The 14,674-nt window shown below is 38.8% G+C and overlaps 1 protein-coding gene across 1 annotated transcript in view; it reads left to right on the top strand.

The window, feature by feature from the left end:
• The first annotated feature begins 2,700 nt into the window (after positions 1–2,700).
• cfap74 (cilia and flagella associated protein 74) overlaps positions 2,701–14,674 on the top strand; it is a 68,658-nt gene continuing 56,684 nt past the window's right edge. Inside the window, exons 1-6 of the mRNA XM_079896241.1 lie at positions 2,701–2,739; positions 6,998–7,089; positions 7,495–7,573; positions 11,793–11,930; positions 13,438–13,536; positions 13,612–13,716. Of these exons, the coding sequence (XP_079752367.1) occupies positions 7,017–7,089; positions 7,495–7,573; positions 11,793–11,930; positions 13,438–13,536; positions 13,612–13,716 (494 nt within the window). The 5' untranslated portion in view covers positions 2,701–2,739; positions 6,998–7,016. The remainder of the gene's footprint in view (positions 2,740–6,997; positions 7,090–7,494; positions 7,574–11,792; positions 11,931–13,437; positions 13,537–13,611; positions 13,717–14,674) is intronic.

The raw sequence follows: 14,674 nt of genomic DNA on the forward strand, positions 1-14,674 counted from the left end.
TTTGAATATATTGAATATATATTTTGAATATATATGATTTTGCAATATTCTTTAAAAAACAACAACAAGAATTGTCCATTTTGATTTCGTGGTGACTTTAAGGAAACAGCTCTCTGACTCATTACAGTTTTTTCCATTTGGTAACACACAATTTTGCAAACTAGGCTGGTTTTATCAAAATACTTTATCAAAAAGATATTAATAAATGTGATGTTAATTCAGCCAGCGCACATACCTGTATTTACATCCTGTTTTCGGTCGAAGTCCACAGTAGTCGATTGTCGAGTTCACGCGCATAGGTTTAGTACGTACGATCATGCGCCCGAACTCGACAATCGACTACTGTGGACTTCAGCCGAAAACAGGATGTAAATACAGGTATGTGCGCTGGCTGAATTAACATCACATTTATTCATATCTTTCACATCTACTGCAGTCAGATTCACCCGTGTTCACTAGAGGTGGGCGATACTGCAAATTTCGGTATCGATCCGATACCAAGTAAATACAGGGCCAGTATCGCCGATATCGATACCGATACCAATACTTTTTCATTTTAAAAGCATGCACTTGAACTTGTATGCACTTTCCTGTGCTAGAGCAGTGTGTCATGATTTATGAGGTGAATGCATCATTAATATGCTAAATCTGAATATGTTTTCATGACTACTAAATATTTTGTGATTTGTGCTCTCAACTCGCCTGTAATTAGTCAGTGACTTTTACAAAACTACCCTAATTATAGTAAAAGTACTATTGTACACTAGCCTACTGTTCAAAAGTTTGGGGTCTGTAAGATTTTTAATTCTCTTCTGCATTTATTTTATCAAAAATACAGTAAAAACTGTAATATTACAATTTAACATAGGCAATCTGTTTTCTATGCCATAGTAAACTGTAATTTATTCATGTGATCAAAGCTGAATTTTCGGCATCATTACTCCAGTCATGATGATATTTCATTTTAATATGCTGATTTGCTGGTCAGGAAACATTTCTTATTATTATTAATGTTGAAAACAGTTTCATATTTTTGTGGAAACCATGATACATTTTATGCAACATTATTTGATGAACAAAGTTGAAAGAACAGCATTTATATGAAGTAGATTTTTTTAACAGTGAAAAACCCTTGACTGTCACTTTTGATCAATTTAATGCATCGATCCTTGTTGAATAAAAATATTAATTTCATTAAAAAATCTTACTGACGTCAACATTTTGAAACGTTATGTACACTTTTGGTTTGTTTATTGCGAAATAACTCCCGATTGTTTATCTGTCATCTAAGCAAGGCTTCGTTTCCCAAACACACTGGTCCTGTGAGCTCAGCGAAGCACCAGCATCGAACGCTCTCTGTGATTGATTGGTTTCGTCTTGTATCCAAATGACTAGGAGAAAAAGTTCTCCTACACAATTATCTGCTAACATTCGCTTATTTTTTTCACTTAGAAGCTTATTTTACGCACTGAATTGCGTGATAAATTAATAAAAATGACTGGTAAAAAAACACATTTGGATCGATATTTTTATGTGAGGATCGATCCTTTTCGATACCACGTCAGTATCGATAGTATCGATACTTCAGATCGATCTGCCCACCTCTAGTGTTCACTCTGAAGGAATCACTCACATGGCTGGGCACTTGTAATGACACATCAAGGATGTTAAGAGGCTAAAAGCAGGTTTAAAACTTGCCCCATTGAAGTCAACAGGGTGCAAATTTTAAAAAGAGGATAACACGGTGTAGGCAACACCGATTTTTGTCGTTGTTCTCTGTATTGACAGCACTCCAAATGTACAAAAAAATGAGCTCAATGTTAAAATTGACCGGAGTTCTCCTTTAACACAATTCACAAAACCACACACCCAAACTGCAAAATACCGAATATATCCTGCAAAATGAAGCACTGCAACCAAAACTACATATACAGTAGCATTATCAAAATCAAACGTTTGCACAAAATGGCACACACTTCATTCATATTAGCAGATTTTTGTCTAAGCAACTACACACTGTTGGACATAATGAAGAGCACTCTCATCTTTAGTATGCTTTGCCATAATACTAAAATAGTTCAAATTGTAGAAAATTCTTCAGATTGTTCACATGCACAGAAATATTTGCAGATACACACACATGCTGTTGAAATATTTATTTATTTATTTATTTATTTATTTGACCAAACAAGTCAGTGCAACATATGCACAGCAGATATATTTACACTGGACTGAACACAAATATGCTCACAAAAAAACAGTAAACTGAAAAAGATTGAAGTGTTAACAATGAACCACTGAGGTGTTTGGTCAGGTGACACATGTATCGGTCAATCAGCTCATGGAGTGTCATTTTGAATGGCAGTGTTTTGAAATGGCAATCATGTGACTTCATGTCAGATTGTTGTGTGTTATGCAGAGAACCGTGTTCAGTGTGTTTAAAAAGTGCCATTTTGAATTGCAAAATGTGTGTAAAGCAGAAAATGTGTTTAGACTTCTGGAGACTTGAGAAGAGGTTTTGCTCTCTGTGTGTCAATTTAAATAATTGTGCTGTGCATGTCATTTTAGTGTGTTAGCAATTGGAAAAAACTGTAAAGGTATTTCATTTGTGAATCGGACAACACAACACAACACAAGCATGCATTACAGCCACTACATTTCCCAAGGTACCGCGCGAATCTGTTGCCATGGAAGCACAACAACAGAAGCTGCTGCGACTCCAGAAGTTGACAGGAAAAAGTAGGTAATAAATGTGTAAATGCTGTCATACGAATAGCTTTTTAGGCAGTGCATACTTTCCCTTTTGATCGAATACTTTATTATAAGACAGCGACTATTGCCAGACAAACAATCGAGATCGTTAGGCTGCTTTTAAACAATACTTATACAACCTGTTTTGATATTTCTGATCAGCATATGGCGATTGATCATTATTGAATATTAGGCTAGTAGCCTAACGTTATATTCCCGGTTAACAGAGAACATTCTGGCAAGGTTCTCTCAAAGTTATGAACAAACGTTTTTTTCAGTAATGTTAATAGAACGTTCTTTTGGACGTTATCGGGTCTTTAATAATGTTCTTAAAGGGATACTCCACTTTTTTCGGAAATAAGCTCATTTTACATCTCCCCCAGAGTTAAACAGTTGAGTTTTACCGTTTTAGAATCCATTCAGCCGAACTCCGGGTCTGACGGTACCACTTTTAGCATAGCTTAGCACAGATCATTGATTCTGATGAGTCCAGTAGCACTTCTTTCAAAATGACCAAAGAGTTTCAATATTTTTCCTATTTAAAACTTGACTCTTCTGTAGTTAAACCGTGTACTAAGATCGACGGAAAATGAAAAGTTGCGATTTTCTAAGCCTATATGGCTAGGAACTACTCTCATTCCAGCGTAATAATCAAGGAACTGTGCGGCTGTACCATGAGTGCAGCAGGCGTAATGATATGACGCAGCGCCTGAAAATAGTCCCCAGCTCGGTAACTTCTTCCAACGTGACCGGGACTAAGTTTGTCTAACCTATTAGACCTATTTTCAGGCGCTGCGTCATATCATTACGCCTGCTGCACTCATGGTACAGCCGCACAGTTCCTTGATTATTACGCCGGAATGAGAGTAGTTCCTAGTCATATAGGCTTAGAAAATCGCAACTTTTCATTTTCCGTCGATCTTAGTACACGGTTTAACTACAGAAGAGTCAAGTTTTAAATAGGAAAAATATTGAAACTCTTTGGTCATTTTGAAAGAAATGCTACTGGACTCATCAGAATCAATGATCTGTGCTAAGCTATGCTAAAAGTGGTACCGTCAGACCCGGAGTTCGGCTGAATGGATTCTAAAACGGTAAAACTCAACTGTTTAACTCTGGGGGAGATGTAAAATGAGCATATTTCCGAAAAAAGTGGAGTATCCCTTTAAAACATAAGCACAGGCTATATAATACACTGCTCAAAAAAATTAAAGGAACACTTTGAAAACACATCAGATCTCAATGGGGAAAAATATCATGCTGGATATCTATACTAATATGGACTGGGTAATGTGTTATGAACGAAAGGATGCCACATCGTTTGATGGAAATGAAAATGATCAACCTACAGAGGATTGAATTCAAAGACACCCCGGAAATCTAAGTGAAAAAATGATGCAGCAGGCTTGTCAATTTTGTTGAAATTTCATTGCAGCAACTCAAAATGGTACTCAGTAGTTTGTATGGCCCCCACGTGCTTGTATGCATGCCTGACAACGTCGGGGCATGCTCCTAATGAGACGACGGATGGTGTCCTGGGGTATTTCCTCCCAGATCTGGACCAGCGCATCACTGAGCTCCTGGACAGTCTGAGGTGCAACCAGGTGATGTCAGATGGACCGAAACACAATGTCCCAGAGGTGTTCTATTGGACGTAGGTCAGGTGAGCGTGGTGGCCCTTCAATGGTCTCATTCCTTCATCCTCCAGGAACTGCCTGCATGCTCTCGCCACATGAGGCCGGGCATTGTTGTGCACCAGGAGGAACCCAGGACCCACTGCACCAGCATAGGGTCTGACAATGGATCCAAGGATTTCATCCCGATACCTAATGACAGTCAGGGTGCCATTGTCTAGCCTGCAGAGGTCTGTGCGTCCCTCCATGGATATGCCTCCCCAGACCATCACTGACCCACCACCAAACCGGTCATGCTGAACGATGTTACAGGCAGCATAACATTCTCCACGGCTTCTCCAGACCCTTTCCTGTCACGTGCTCAGGGTGAACCTGCTCTCATTTGTGAAAACCACAGGGCACCAGTGGCGGACCTGCCAATTCTGGTGTTCAATGGGAAATGCCATTCGAGCTCCCTGGTGCTGGGCAGTGAGCACAGGGCCCACTAGAGGACGTCGGGCCCTCAGGCCACCCTCATGAAGTCTGTTTCTGATTGTTTGGTCAGAGACATTCACACCAGTGGCCTGCTGGAGGTCATTTTGTAGGGCTCTGGCAGTGCTCATCATGTTCCTCCTCGCACAAAGGAGCAGATACCGGTCCTGCTGATGGGTTAAGGACCTTCTACGGCCCTGTCCAGCTCTCCTAGAGTAGCTGTCTGTCTTCCTGGAATCTCCTGCATGCTCTTGAGACTGTGCTGGGAGACACAGCAAACCTTCTAGCAATGGCACGTATTGATGAGCTATCCTGAAGGAGCTGGACTGCCTGCGCAACCTCTGTAGGGTCCAGGTATCGCCTCATGCTACCAGTAGTGACACTGACCCTAGCCAAATGCAAAACTGGTGAAAAACAGTCCGAAAAGATGAGTAGGGAAAAAATGTCAGTGGCCTCCACCTGTAAAACCATTCCTGTTTTGGGGGTTGTCTCACTGTTGCCCATCTAGTGCACCTGCTGTTAATTTCATTAACACTTAATCAGCTGAAACTGATTACCAACCACCTCTGTTACTTAACTGACCAGATCAATATCCCAGGAGTTTAACTGACTTAATGCTATTCTCTGATTAAAAAGTGTTCCCTTTATTTTTTTGAGCAGTGTATATATAACGTTATACACTACCGGTCAAATGTTTTAGATCGGTAAGATTTGTAATGTTTTTAAAAGAAGTATCTTCTGCTCACCAAGGCTGCATTTATTTGATTAAAAAATACAAACAAAAAGTCATATTGTGAAATATTATTACAATTTAAAACAGCTGTTTTCTATGTGAATATATAGTAAAGTGTAATTTATTCCTGTGATCAAAGCTGAATGTTCAGCATCATTACTCCAGTCTTCAGTGTCACATGATCCTTCAGAAATCACTCTAATATGAGGATTTGATGATCAAGAAACATTTATGATAATTATCAATGTTGAAAACAGTTTTTTACATTTTTATTTCATGATGCTATGATGAATAGAAAGTTCAAAAGAACAGCATTTATCCAAAATGGAAAGCTTTTGTAATTAAACACTACCTTACCGTTCAAAAGTTTGGAGTAAGAATTTTAATTTTATTTTGGGGGGAAGGAAAAATAAATCAATAATTTTATTCATCAAGGATGAGTTAAATTGATCAAAAGTTACAGTAAAGACATTTATAATGTTAGAAAATATTATATTTTAAATAAATGCTGTTCTTTTGAATTTTCTATTCATCAAAGAATTTTGAAAAAAATTGTACAGAACTGTTTTCAACATTGAAAATAATAATGAATATTTTTTGAGCATAAAATCCTCATATTAGAATGATTTCTGAAGGATCATGTGACACTGAAGACTGGAGTAATGATGCTGAACATTCAGCTTTGATCACAGGAATAAATTACACTTTACTATATATTCACATAGAAAACAGCTGTTTTAAATTGTAATAATATTTCACAATATTACTGTTTTTTTTTTTTTTTTTTTTTTTTTTTTTATCAAATAAATGTAGCCTTGGTGAGCAGAAGAGACTTCTTTTAAAAACATTAAAATCTTACCGATCTAAAACTTTTGCCCAGTAAACGGTCCCATGAGTTCCCACAGTTCACCCAAAACTGAAATTTCTGAAACAAAATATCTTCTTTTGTGTTCAGCACAAGAAAGAAATTAATATAGTTTGTGTTATGTGGGAGTGTTCTAATCTGTGTTTCATTGCAGTTTCCCTGGTAGCTCACCTGCAATCTACGGGTTAATTGGTGTCACCTGAAGGGAGCAACTCTCTCTCTCTCTCTCTCTCTCTCTCTCTCTCTCTCTCTCTCTCTCTCTCTCTCTCTCTCTCTCTCTCTCTCTCTCTCTCTCTCTCTCTCTCTCTCTCTCTCTCTCCCCCCTTTTTCTTTTAATTTTAAATAAACTTTATTTTGATTGGCAGACTTCTGTTTTTGTGTCCTTTATGTTGCATCCCTAGAGCCAGGGTTGTAACAGTTTGGAACAACATTAAGAGTGACTAAATGATGACAGAATTTTCATTTTTGGGTGAACTATCCCTTTAATGGAAGGTTAGCAAAACATTCTTAGAAGTGTTCTTGTTAGCTGGTTTACTCCTGCAGGTCACGAGGAGACGAGGACATGGAGAACAGTGCTGATCTCTCAACACCTGCAACTGAACATGAGCCTCATAGTATTGGCACACACTCAGAAGGTAAAGACATGTAACGTACACACACACACACACACACACACACACACAAGTTATTACTAGCAGGGCCATAATTTGCAGGGATATTTGGGATATATTCTTGATGCTGCTCTTCTCCACTCCGTTACACTCCTCTCTGTCTGATGTTAGGATGACCACAAGTTTTAAAAGTTATATTTATATGCTCTGCCTCAGCGGTCTAACAGCGCTCGTCAATGTCAAAATGATTGAGACAGCCAATCAAATCAAAGGAGGCGGAGCTTACTGTTCACAGAAGATGAACGCTTTAGTTTTAATGGTGAAAGAGTAGCTAAATGTACAATATTTGTTCACGGCCTTGATTATTACTAGTATTATCATAACTCAGATGTTTAATGTATCTGATGCCTCATGTTATATTTCCTTTAGAGGAAGGCACTCTGGATGACATCTTCAGGTTTGAGGAGGACTTCCCTGATTGGTCCACAGGGTTTGACAGCTCTGAGTGGTAGGTGTAAAAATGCATGTTCATTATTTTCTTTTTCATCAGGGAACCTACAGCTGAGACTGTTGTTTTTCATAGATGTGGAGACATACACTCACCTAAAGGATTATTAGGAACACCTGTTCAATTTCTCATTAATGCAATTATCTAATCAACCAATCACATGGCAGTCGCTTCAATGCATTTAGGGGTGTGGTCCTGGTCAAGACAATCTCCTGAACTCCAAACTGAATGTCAGAATGGGAAAGAAAGGTGATTTAAGCAATTTTGAGCGTGGCATGGTTGTTGGTGCCAGACGGGCCGGTCTGAGTATTTCACAATCTGCTCAGTTACTGGGATTTTCACGCACAACCATTTCTAGGGTTTACAAAGAATGGTGTGAAAAGGGAAAAACATCCAGTATGCGGCAGTCCTGTGGGCGAAAATGCCTTGTTGATGCTAGAGGTCAGAGGAGAATGGGCCGACTGATTCAAGCTGATAGAAGAGCAACTTTGACTGAAATAACCACTCGTTACAACCGAGGTATGCAGCAAAGCATTTGTGAAGCCACAACACGCACAACCTTGAGGCGGATGGGCTACAACAGCAGAAGACCCCACCGGGTACCACTCATCTCCACTACAAATAGGAAAAAGAGGCTACAATTTGCACGAGCTCACCAAAATTGGACAGTTGAAGACTGGAAAAATGTTGCCTGGTCTGATGAGTCTCGATTTCTGTTGAGACATTCAGATGGTAGAGTCAGAATTTGGCGTAAACAGAATGAGAACATGGATCCATCATGCCTTGTTACCACTGTGCAGGCTGGTGGTGGTGGTGTAATGGTGTGGGGGATGTTTTCTTGGCACACTTTAGGCCCCTTAGTGCCAATTGGGCATCGTTTAAATGCCACGGCCTACCTGAGCATTGTTTCTGACCATGTCCATCCCTTTATGACCACCATGTACCCATCCTCTGATGGCTACTTCCAGCAGGATAATGCACCATGTCACAAAGCTCGAATCATTTCAAATTGGTTTCTTGAACATGACAATGAGTTCACTGTACTAAAATGGCCCCCACAGTCACCAGATCTCAACCCAATAGAGCATCTTTGGGATGTGGTGGAACGGGAGCTTTGTGCCCTGGATGTGCATCCCACAAATCTCCATCAACTGCAAGATGCTATCCTATCAATATGGGCCAACATTTCTAAAGAATGCTTTCAGCACCTTGTTGAATCAATGCCACGTAGAATTAAGGCCGTTCTGAAGGCGAAAGGGGGTCAAACACAGTATTAGTATGGTGTTCCTAATAATCCTTTAGGTGAGTGTATATGAATGGTTAAAAGAAAAAAAATCTGATGCAGTCATTAACTTATCTTGATATTATTAACCATCAATGTATTTGATTTCTTTCTTTTTTTTTAACTTTAATATTAATGCGATTAATATTGATTCTTAAAAACATTTAATCACAAGTTACTTTTCACCACAAAGATGACAATAATTGAACAATTGAATAATTGCAATATCAGGTTGGTTAATATCATGTATATTACTAATGTTTCAGAGAAAATATATTTAAGCAGAGTTACAGTGTTGTGTGAAACCCTTCACTCTAAATTGTTGGGTTTAGAAGAGCCCACAGGTAACCCAGTGCTGGGTAAATACTGGACTGAACACGTGTGTTACGGGTGGCTGCTAACCGGAGCTCACGATGAGGAAGAGATAAATCCACACAGGAGAAACATAGGAACAGGCAAAAGCTTCCACATAAAATAGACAAAACCAGACAAAGCCATTGTCAAAACGATCCTCATTCACACGGATCTGCATAACGGCTAAAAACGCTGTATTCTGATGCCAGGCCATTAGATGAAACGCTATAGACTGAACATGTACAGTACGCATGACGCCATCGTCTTCAGAGATTCACGTTTTTGTTGTTTACACTTGCACTTTGAAACCCGTTTTCAAAAGTTTTACGTTTTTAGTTAAAAGCGGTGTCGCGTAAACAGCCCCTAAGAAGGAGAACTAATAATATAATTAACTGAACAGGTGAATGTAATCAATAATCAGATTCAGACACACTGGGAAACTGGGTCACAGGGAAAGAAACAGGCGGAAGGAACCATGGTGGAGACTTAAGAGGCGCCACCCGGGGGACGGCCTCCTGAGATGTCCTTTAAGATGGCTGAGCTCGATCGGTTCCCGGGTCACAGGAGGGAGGACGGAGGAGTGAGGAGACGAGGAGGGATATTGAAAAGCACCCCGTCTGTCAGTAACGCTCTGTTTAGTTCCTGTCTCTATGAAGCCCCTCCTTCTGAAAAGCACACTGTGCTCTGATTGGTCGGCTGGAGCAGTGTGTTGTGATTGGTCAAGCGCTTCTGCTTCCTTGGCTAAAAAGCCTTTGATCGCTAGTTTGACGTGTTCACCGACAGCCGATTAATGAGAGTTGCGATCAGATTTGTGTCAGAAGATTTGACTCTCAGTCCTGCAGTGATTCTCCTACGACCACCGTCACATTGTCTTCGTTTTTCAAGACAAGCCATGAACAAAATTAGCGTTAGAGATTTCTTTGTAGCCACCATTTCAATCCCGTGTGTAATGAAGCTCACTGTGAACTAGGGCTGTCAAACGATTAATCGCGATTAATCGCATCCAAAATAAAAGTTTGTTTTTACATAATATATGTGTGTGTATGGAGTATAATTATTTTCTATATATAAATACACACACATGCATGTATATATTTAAGAAATATTTGCATGTATATACTGTGAATATATATTTATATATAATTTATATTATATATAAATATTTTATATATAAATAACACATTTTTCTTAAATATATATGCATGTGTGTGTATTTATATATAGAAAATAATTATACTCCATACACAGACATATATTATGTAAAAACAAACTTTTATTTTGGATGCGATTATTCGCGATTAATCGTTTGACAGCCCTACTGTGAACATACGTGTCATTGATTGATGATGTAAAACTTACAGCGATGATCATGTTCATACAGTCTGACAAGAAGCAATCGTAAAGGACTAACGGTTACGCTCCTTTATTTTGTGTATGCTTTGGGCGGGAAATATTTAAATGAGGAATATTGTGACTCAAACAGCAACATTAAAGAAAGATGAACATGGAAAAAAGCACAATAGGACCTCTTTAATGCTAATTCCAATCAATTTAAAGCATCTTTGCTGAATAAAATAATTTATTTTGTTCAGGAAAAAGCTCACTTTTAATAGATGCACTACTGTTCAGGGGCCGTATTCACAAAGCATTTTATCTTACCACTAGGAGTACTCCTAAATCGCACTAAAAGATTTTAGCTAGGAGTTTTCTCTTAAAAGTTATTCACAACACGTTTCAGACCTACTCTTAGTAAGAAAAATGACAACTCCTAAACTAAGAGTGAGTCTTCGTTGCTATGGATGACGTCATTACTCATGCACGAGCTTGACTGAAGTGACCACCTTGATTGGCTGATGATTGTAACGCGGGAATGATTCCAAACTCCTCCCCTACGATGATGAGTGACAGGTGACAGGTCTGAGAATGCGTGCGCTACACAAGTAGTGCGAAGGACGGAAGATGATGAATAACTGAATAAATAGCCTAAATGAATAAAGAGTAAGGCAAAACAAATAGCCTAGTAGCCTAATGAAACATATGGATTGATGCAATATCTTTGCAACATTATTGAATTAATCTGTCACTATATGCCTCTGCCTACGTTTGCAAAGAGAAGAACATTTTTATTTGATTCACAAAGAAACATTACAATTAGTTTACATGCAATGAGTAGCCTAGTTTTAGTTGTTGTTGGTGGCGTTATTGCATCCCTAGTTATGCCTACAATGCAGAATTGTTCCCTCGCGATTGGAAGCTCCTGTAGCCGCCGCATACGCGTTTCAAAACATCGCAGCGTGAAATGCCACAAAAAGCGGTTTGTGAAGGTCTTAGTGAGTTAGGAGTCCTCTCGACTTCTTTTAAGCTGTCCCAGGCTTAGGTGCTGCTTTTAGGGCTAAAATGCTTCGTGAATTACTCTTAGTCAAAAAAATTAGGAGTCCTAAAGTTACGAGTGACACGCCCATTATTTTTAGGAGTTGCTCCTAAATTCGTCAGTTAGGAGCTACTTTTAGCCTTAAAATTCTTTGTGAATACAGCCCCAGATGTTTGTATATCTATTTCTGGCTCTTGTCTACCTTGTCTAAGGGAAATGAGTGATGGTGAAGATGACACAGGCCTGGAGAAGCAATACATTGACAAGAAACGCATCTTCAAGCTTAAAAAGTTTCTGGCCGAACTGGACACCTTTTACCAGCAGAAGAAACTGAATTTGCTACAAGCCAGGTCTGTATCCTCGTTCACTGTTACGTGGCCCTTCCCATTACAGTTCCCAGATAAATCTGCCTCAGCCTCTCAGGGTGGGAAGGTTTTTAGACTCTGTGAATCTCTGCCTCCCACTGTGTTTTCTGCTGTACATCATGGTGTGAGCACATGCCATAGAAAAGCTGTCAGGAGCTGTAGGTGGACAGAGCTCAGAGCCGTCGATCTGCAGACACAGGCCCGATGCCTTCTCCATGGACAATAGTGCATTCACAGCGAAACTGAATCAAATATTGGGGTCATATTTCACCCAAAACAAAAATAAACCAATCAGTAATTCTATTTTGTATAAATAATGAAATTGTTAATCCTTCACCAAATTCTTATTACTGTGATGAAAAAAGATCTCATTCTCATTACCTTAAAAAAATGATACAATTGTAAGTGCACGTCATGGTAGTGTTTGCTGATTTTAGTGATGTATTACAGTAATGAGAAGGAGATTTATTTTCAAAAACAGGGATGCAATCAGCTCACACATCAGAAGTGCTGACTGCATGTGATTGGTGCAGATCTGATATGGTGTGCAAACACACAACACATTAATTACGTCTAATCTCAACAGTTGGCCAGTCATGTGACTGACGACAGCACATGCACAGGGATTCTGCATCTGTGCTGAAGTGGTCCTACTGATTCTCTAAGTAGTGCTGCAAGGAAGGAAGCACAATGCAAATATGGACAGTATTTTGAAGTCAAGTTCTATCTAAACATCTGAAAAAAGAAGATGCATTCACTATGTATAGCAATATTTTTAAGATAATAGGTTTTTTACTCCACTGGGAAATATTATTTTGTTTATTTGTTTTAAGCACAGAATTCACTGAAAAGAAAAAAAATATTCACAAATGGGGTGAGAAAATTAGATTCTATGTATTGTTTTAAGGATGTTTAGATATTGTCCTTGAAAAACAAGACAATAAAAAAACAAGTATGTGGATTTTTTCAACCCAGTTTCATGATAAGTCTTAAGAGTTGGCCTGTGCAAAAATTTATGAGCCAAATATCAAATTAAGTATAAAGTCAAACCCCTAACCTAATCTCAATTATAAAGACTATAAACGTGCATTTTCATTCAGTCAGGAATGATGCGACATGATTTTGCCCTGTGAGTGTGTTGACTTGTTTAAATGGTGACCTAAATTCAGTCGACACCGACAGTCACGAGATTACGTCACTCAGACAATCTAATTCTGATTCAGCGTGTTCAATCTGCGAAAACAGACTCCGACAGGAGACACACTGATCCGACAAACCCCGATGAAGTGTGTGTTGCCGTCTGTCGGCGCGGTGTGAACTGGCCCCTATAAGGGATCTTCACAGTTTAATCATTAATCTCAGCATTCCCTATAATGGGAAATCTGTTATTTTCTTGTAACAAAATACAACATTTTCAGTGACTTGTTAAATAAAGACTTTTAGCTTCTGAATAACACAAAACTGTATTTGTACAAAATGTACTTTCTTCAAGGGAGGAACTAAAAGCATTTCACCTCCATGTGACTGAGCTGGAGGAGAACAGAGAGCAGATTGAGCTGGATATTGAAAGAGAGAAACAAGCTGAGAACAGGTAAAAAACCTTTTTTGCGAACGAAGTCCCCTGAAGAAGAGAAGTAAGTGTCTAACTCTGCTTTATTCTGTGCAGCGTGGCGGTGCTCCGGCTCCGAGCTCAACACAAGCGTGTGTGTGCCGAGCTGCAGGTGGAGGAGGATCTGGGGGATCATTTAGCCATGATCCTCAAAGAGCATGAGTGAGTTTCAGATCTACAATAATCTCACACTTACCTGTGGATTTTAGTGGATTTATTCTCCCTATCTTGATACTGGAACTTGCATTCCTGTTCTAACAATGCGGTTGAAACATAGGAGGAAGCAGGATCCACGTGCAACAGTAATGTTTTATTAAATAGACTCAGACTAACCAACATACAACATCAAGAACTCACAAAGATTGAACAAGACACAGGGTTTAAATACACGGGCAAACAAGCTTAACAAGATAACAAGGGGGTGTGGTTAATCAGAAACACCTGGGAGACTAATAAACAAGAAAAACTACAAAGGACTACAAAACATGGCACAGGACAGGAAATGACAAAAGTCCACACAAGACGAGGGGAACACAAGACAGGAATTATGACACTTGTCTTGATATTTGTTTTTATTGTGATATTTAAACTTTAAAATTAAACAGCTTTAAACTTCTGGAAATATAGTGGTTGTTTTGCTCATCATTGAGAAAAGCAATGGAGGAAATTCACCTGTTTATTCTGTAATTTCTAAACGGTTTAAAAATGATCTTAAAGCACCTTTTTATTATGCTATTTTAAATGGTCCTTGTTTTGTTTTGGAGGTCTACAATAGGTTTACATGCATCCAAGGTCAAAAAACACTTTAATTTTCTCATAATATGTGACCCTGGATCACAAAACCAGTCGCACGGGTATATTTGTGGCAATAGCCAACAATAGATTGTATGGGTCAAACATACAATTTTTTCTTTTATGCCAAAAATCATTAGGATTTCCTTCCGTAAATATATAAAATATTTATTTTTGTGAGTGAATGCAGCACAATCGCAAACATAAATGAAGAACTTTAAAGGAGATTTTCTCAATGTTTAGATTTTTTTTGTACCCTCAGATTCTAGATTATCAAATAGTTGTATCTCGGCCAAATATTGTCCTATCATAACAAACCACACATCAA

Source organism: Squalius cephalus (genome assembly GCF_949319135.1).
Source record: "Squalius cephalus genome assembly, chromosome: 16".
Taxonomy (NCBI): Eukaryota; Metazoa; Chordata; class Actinopteri; order Cypriniformes; family Leuciscidae; genus Squalius; species Squalius cephalus.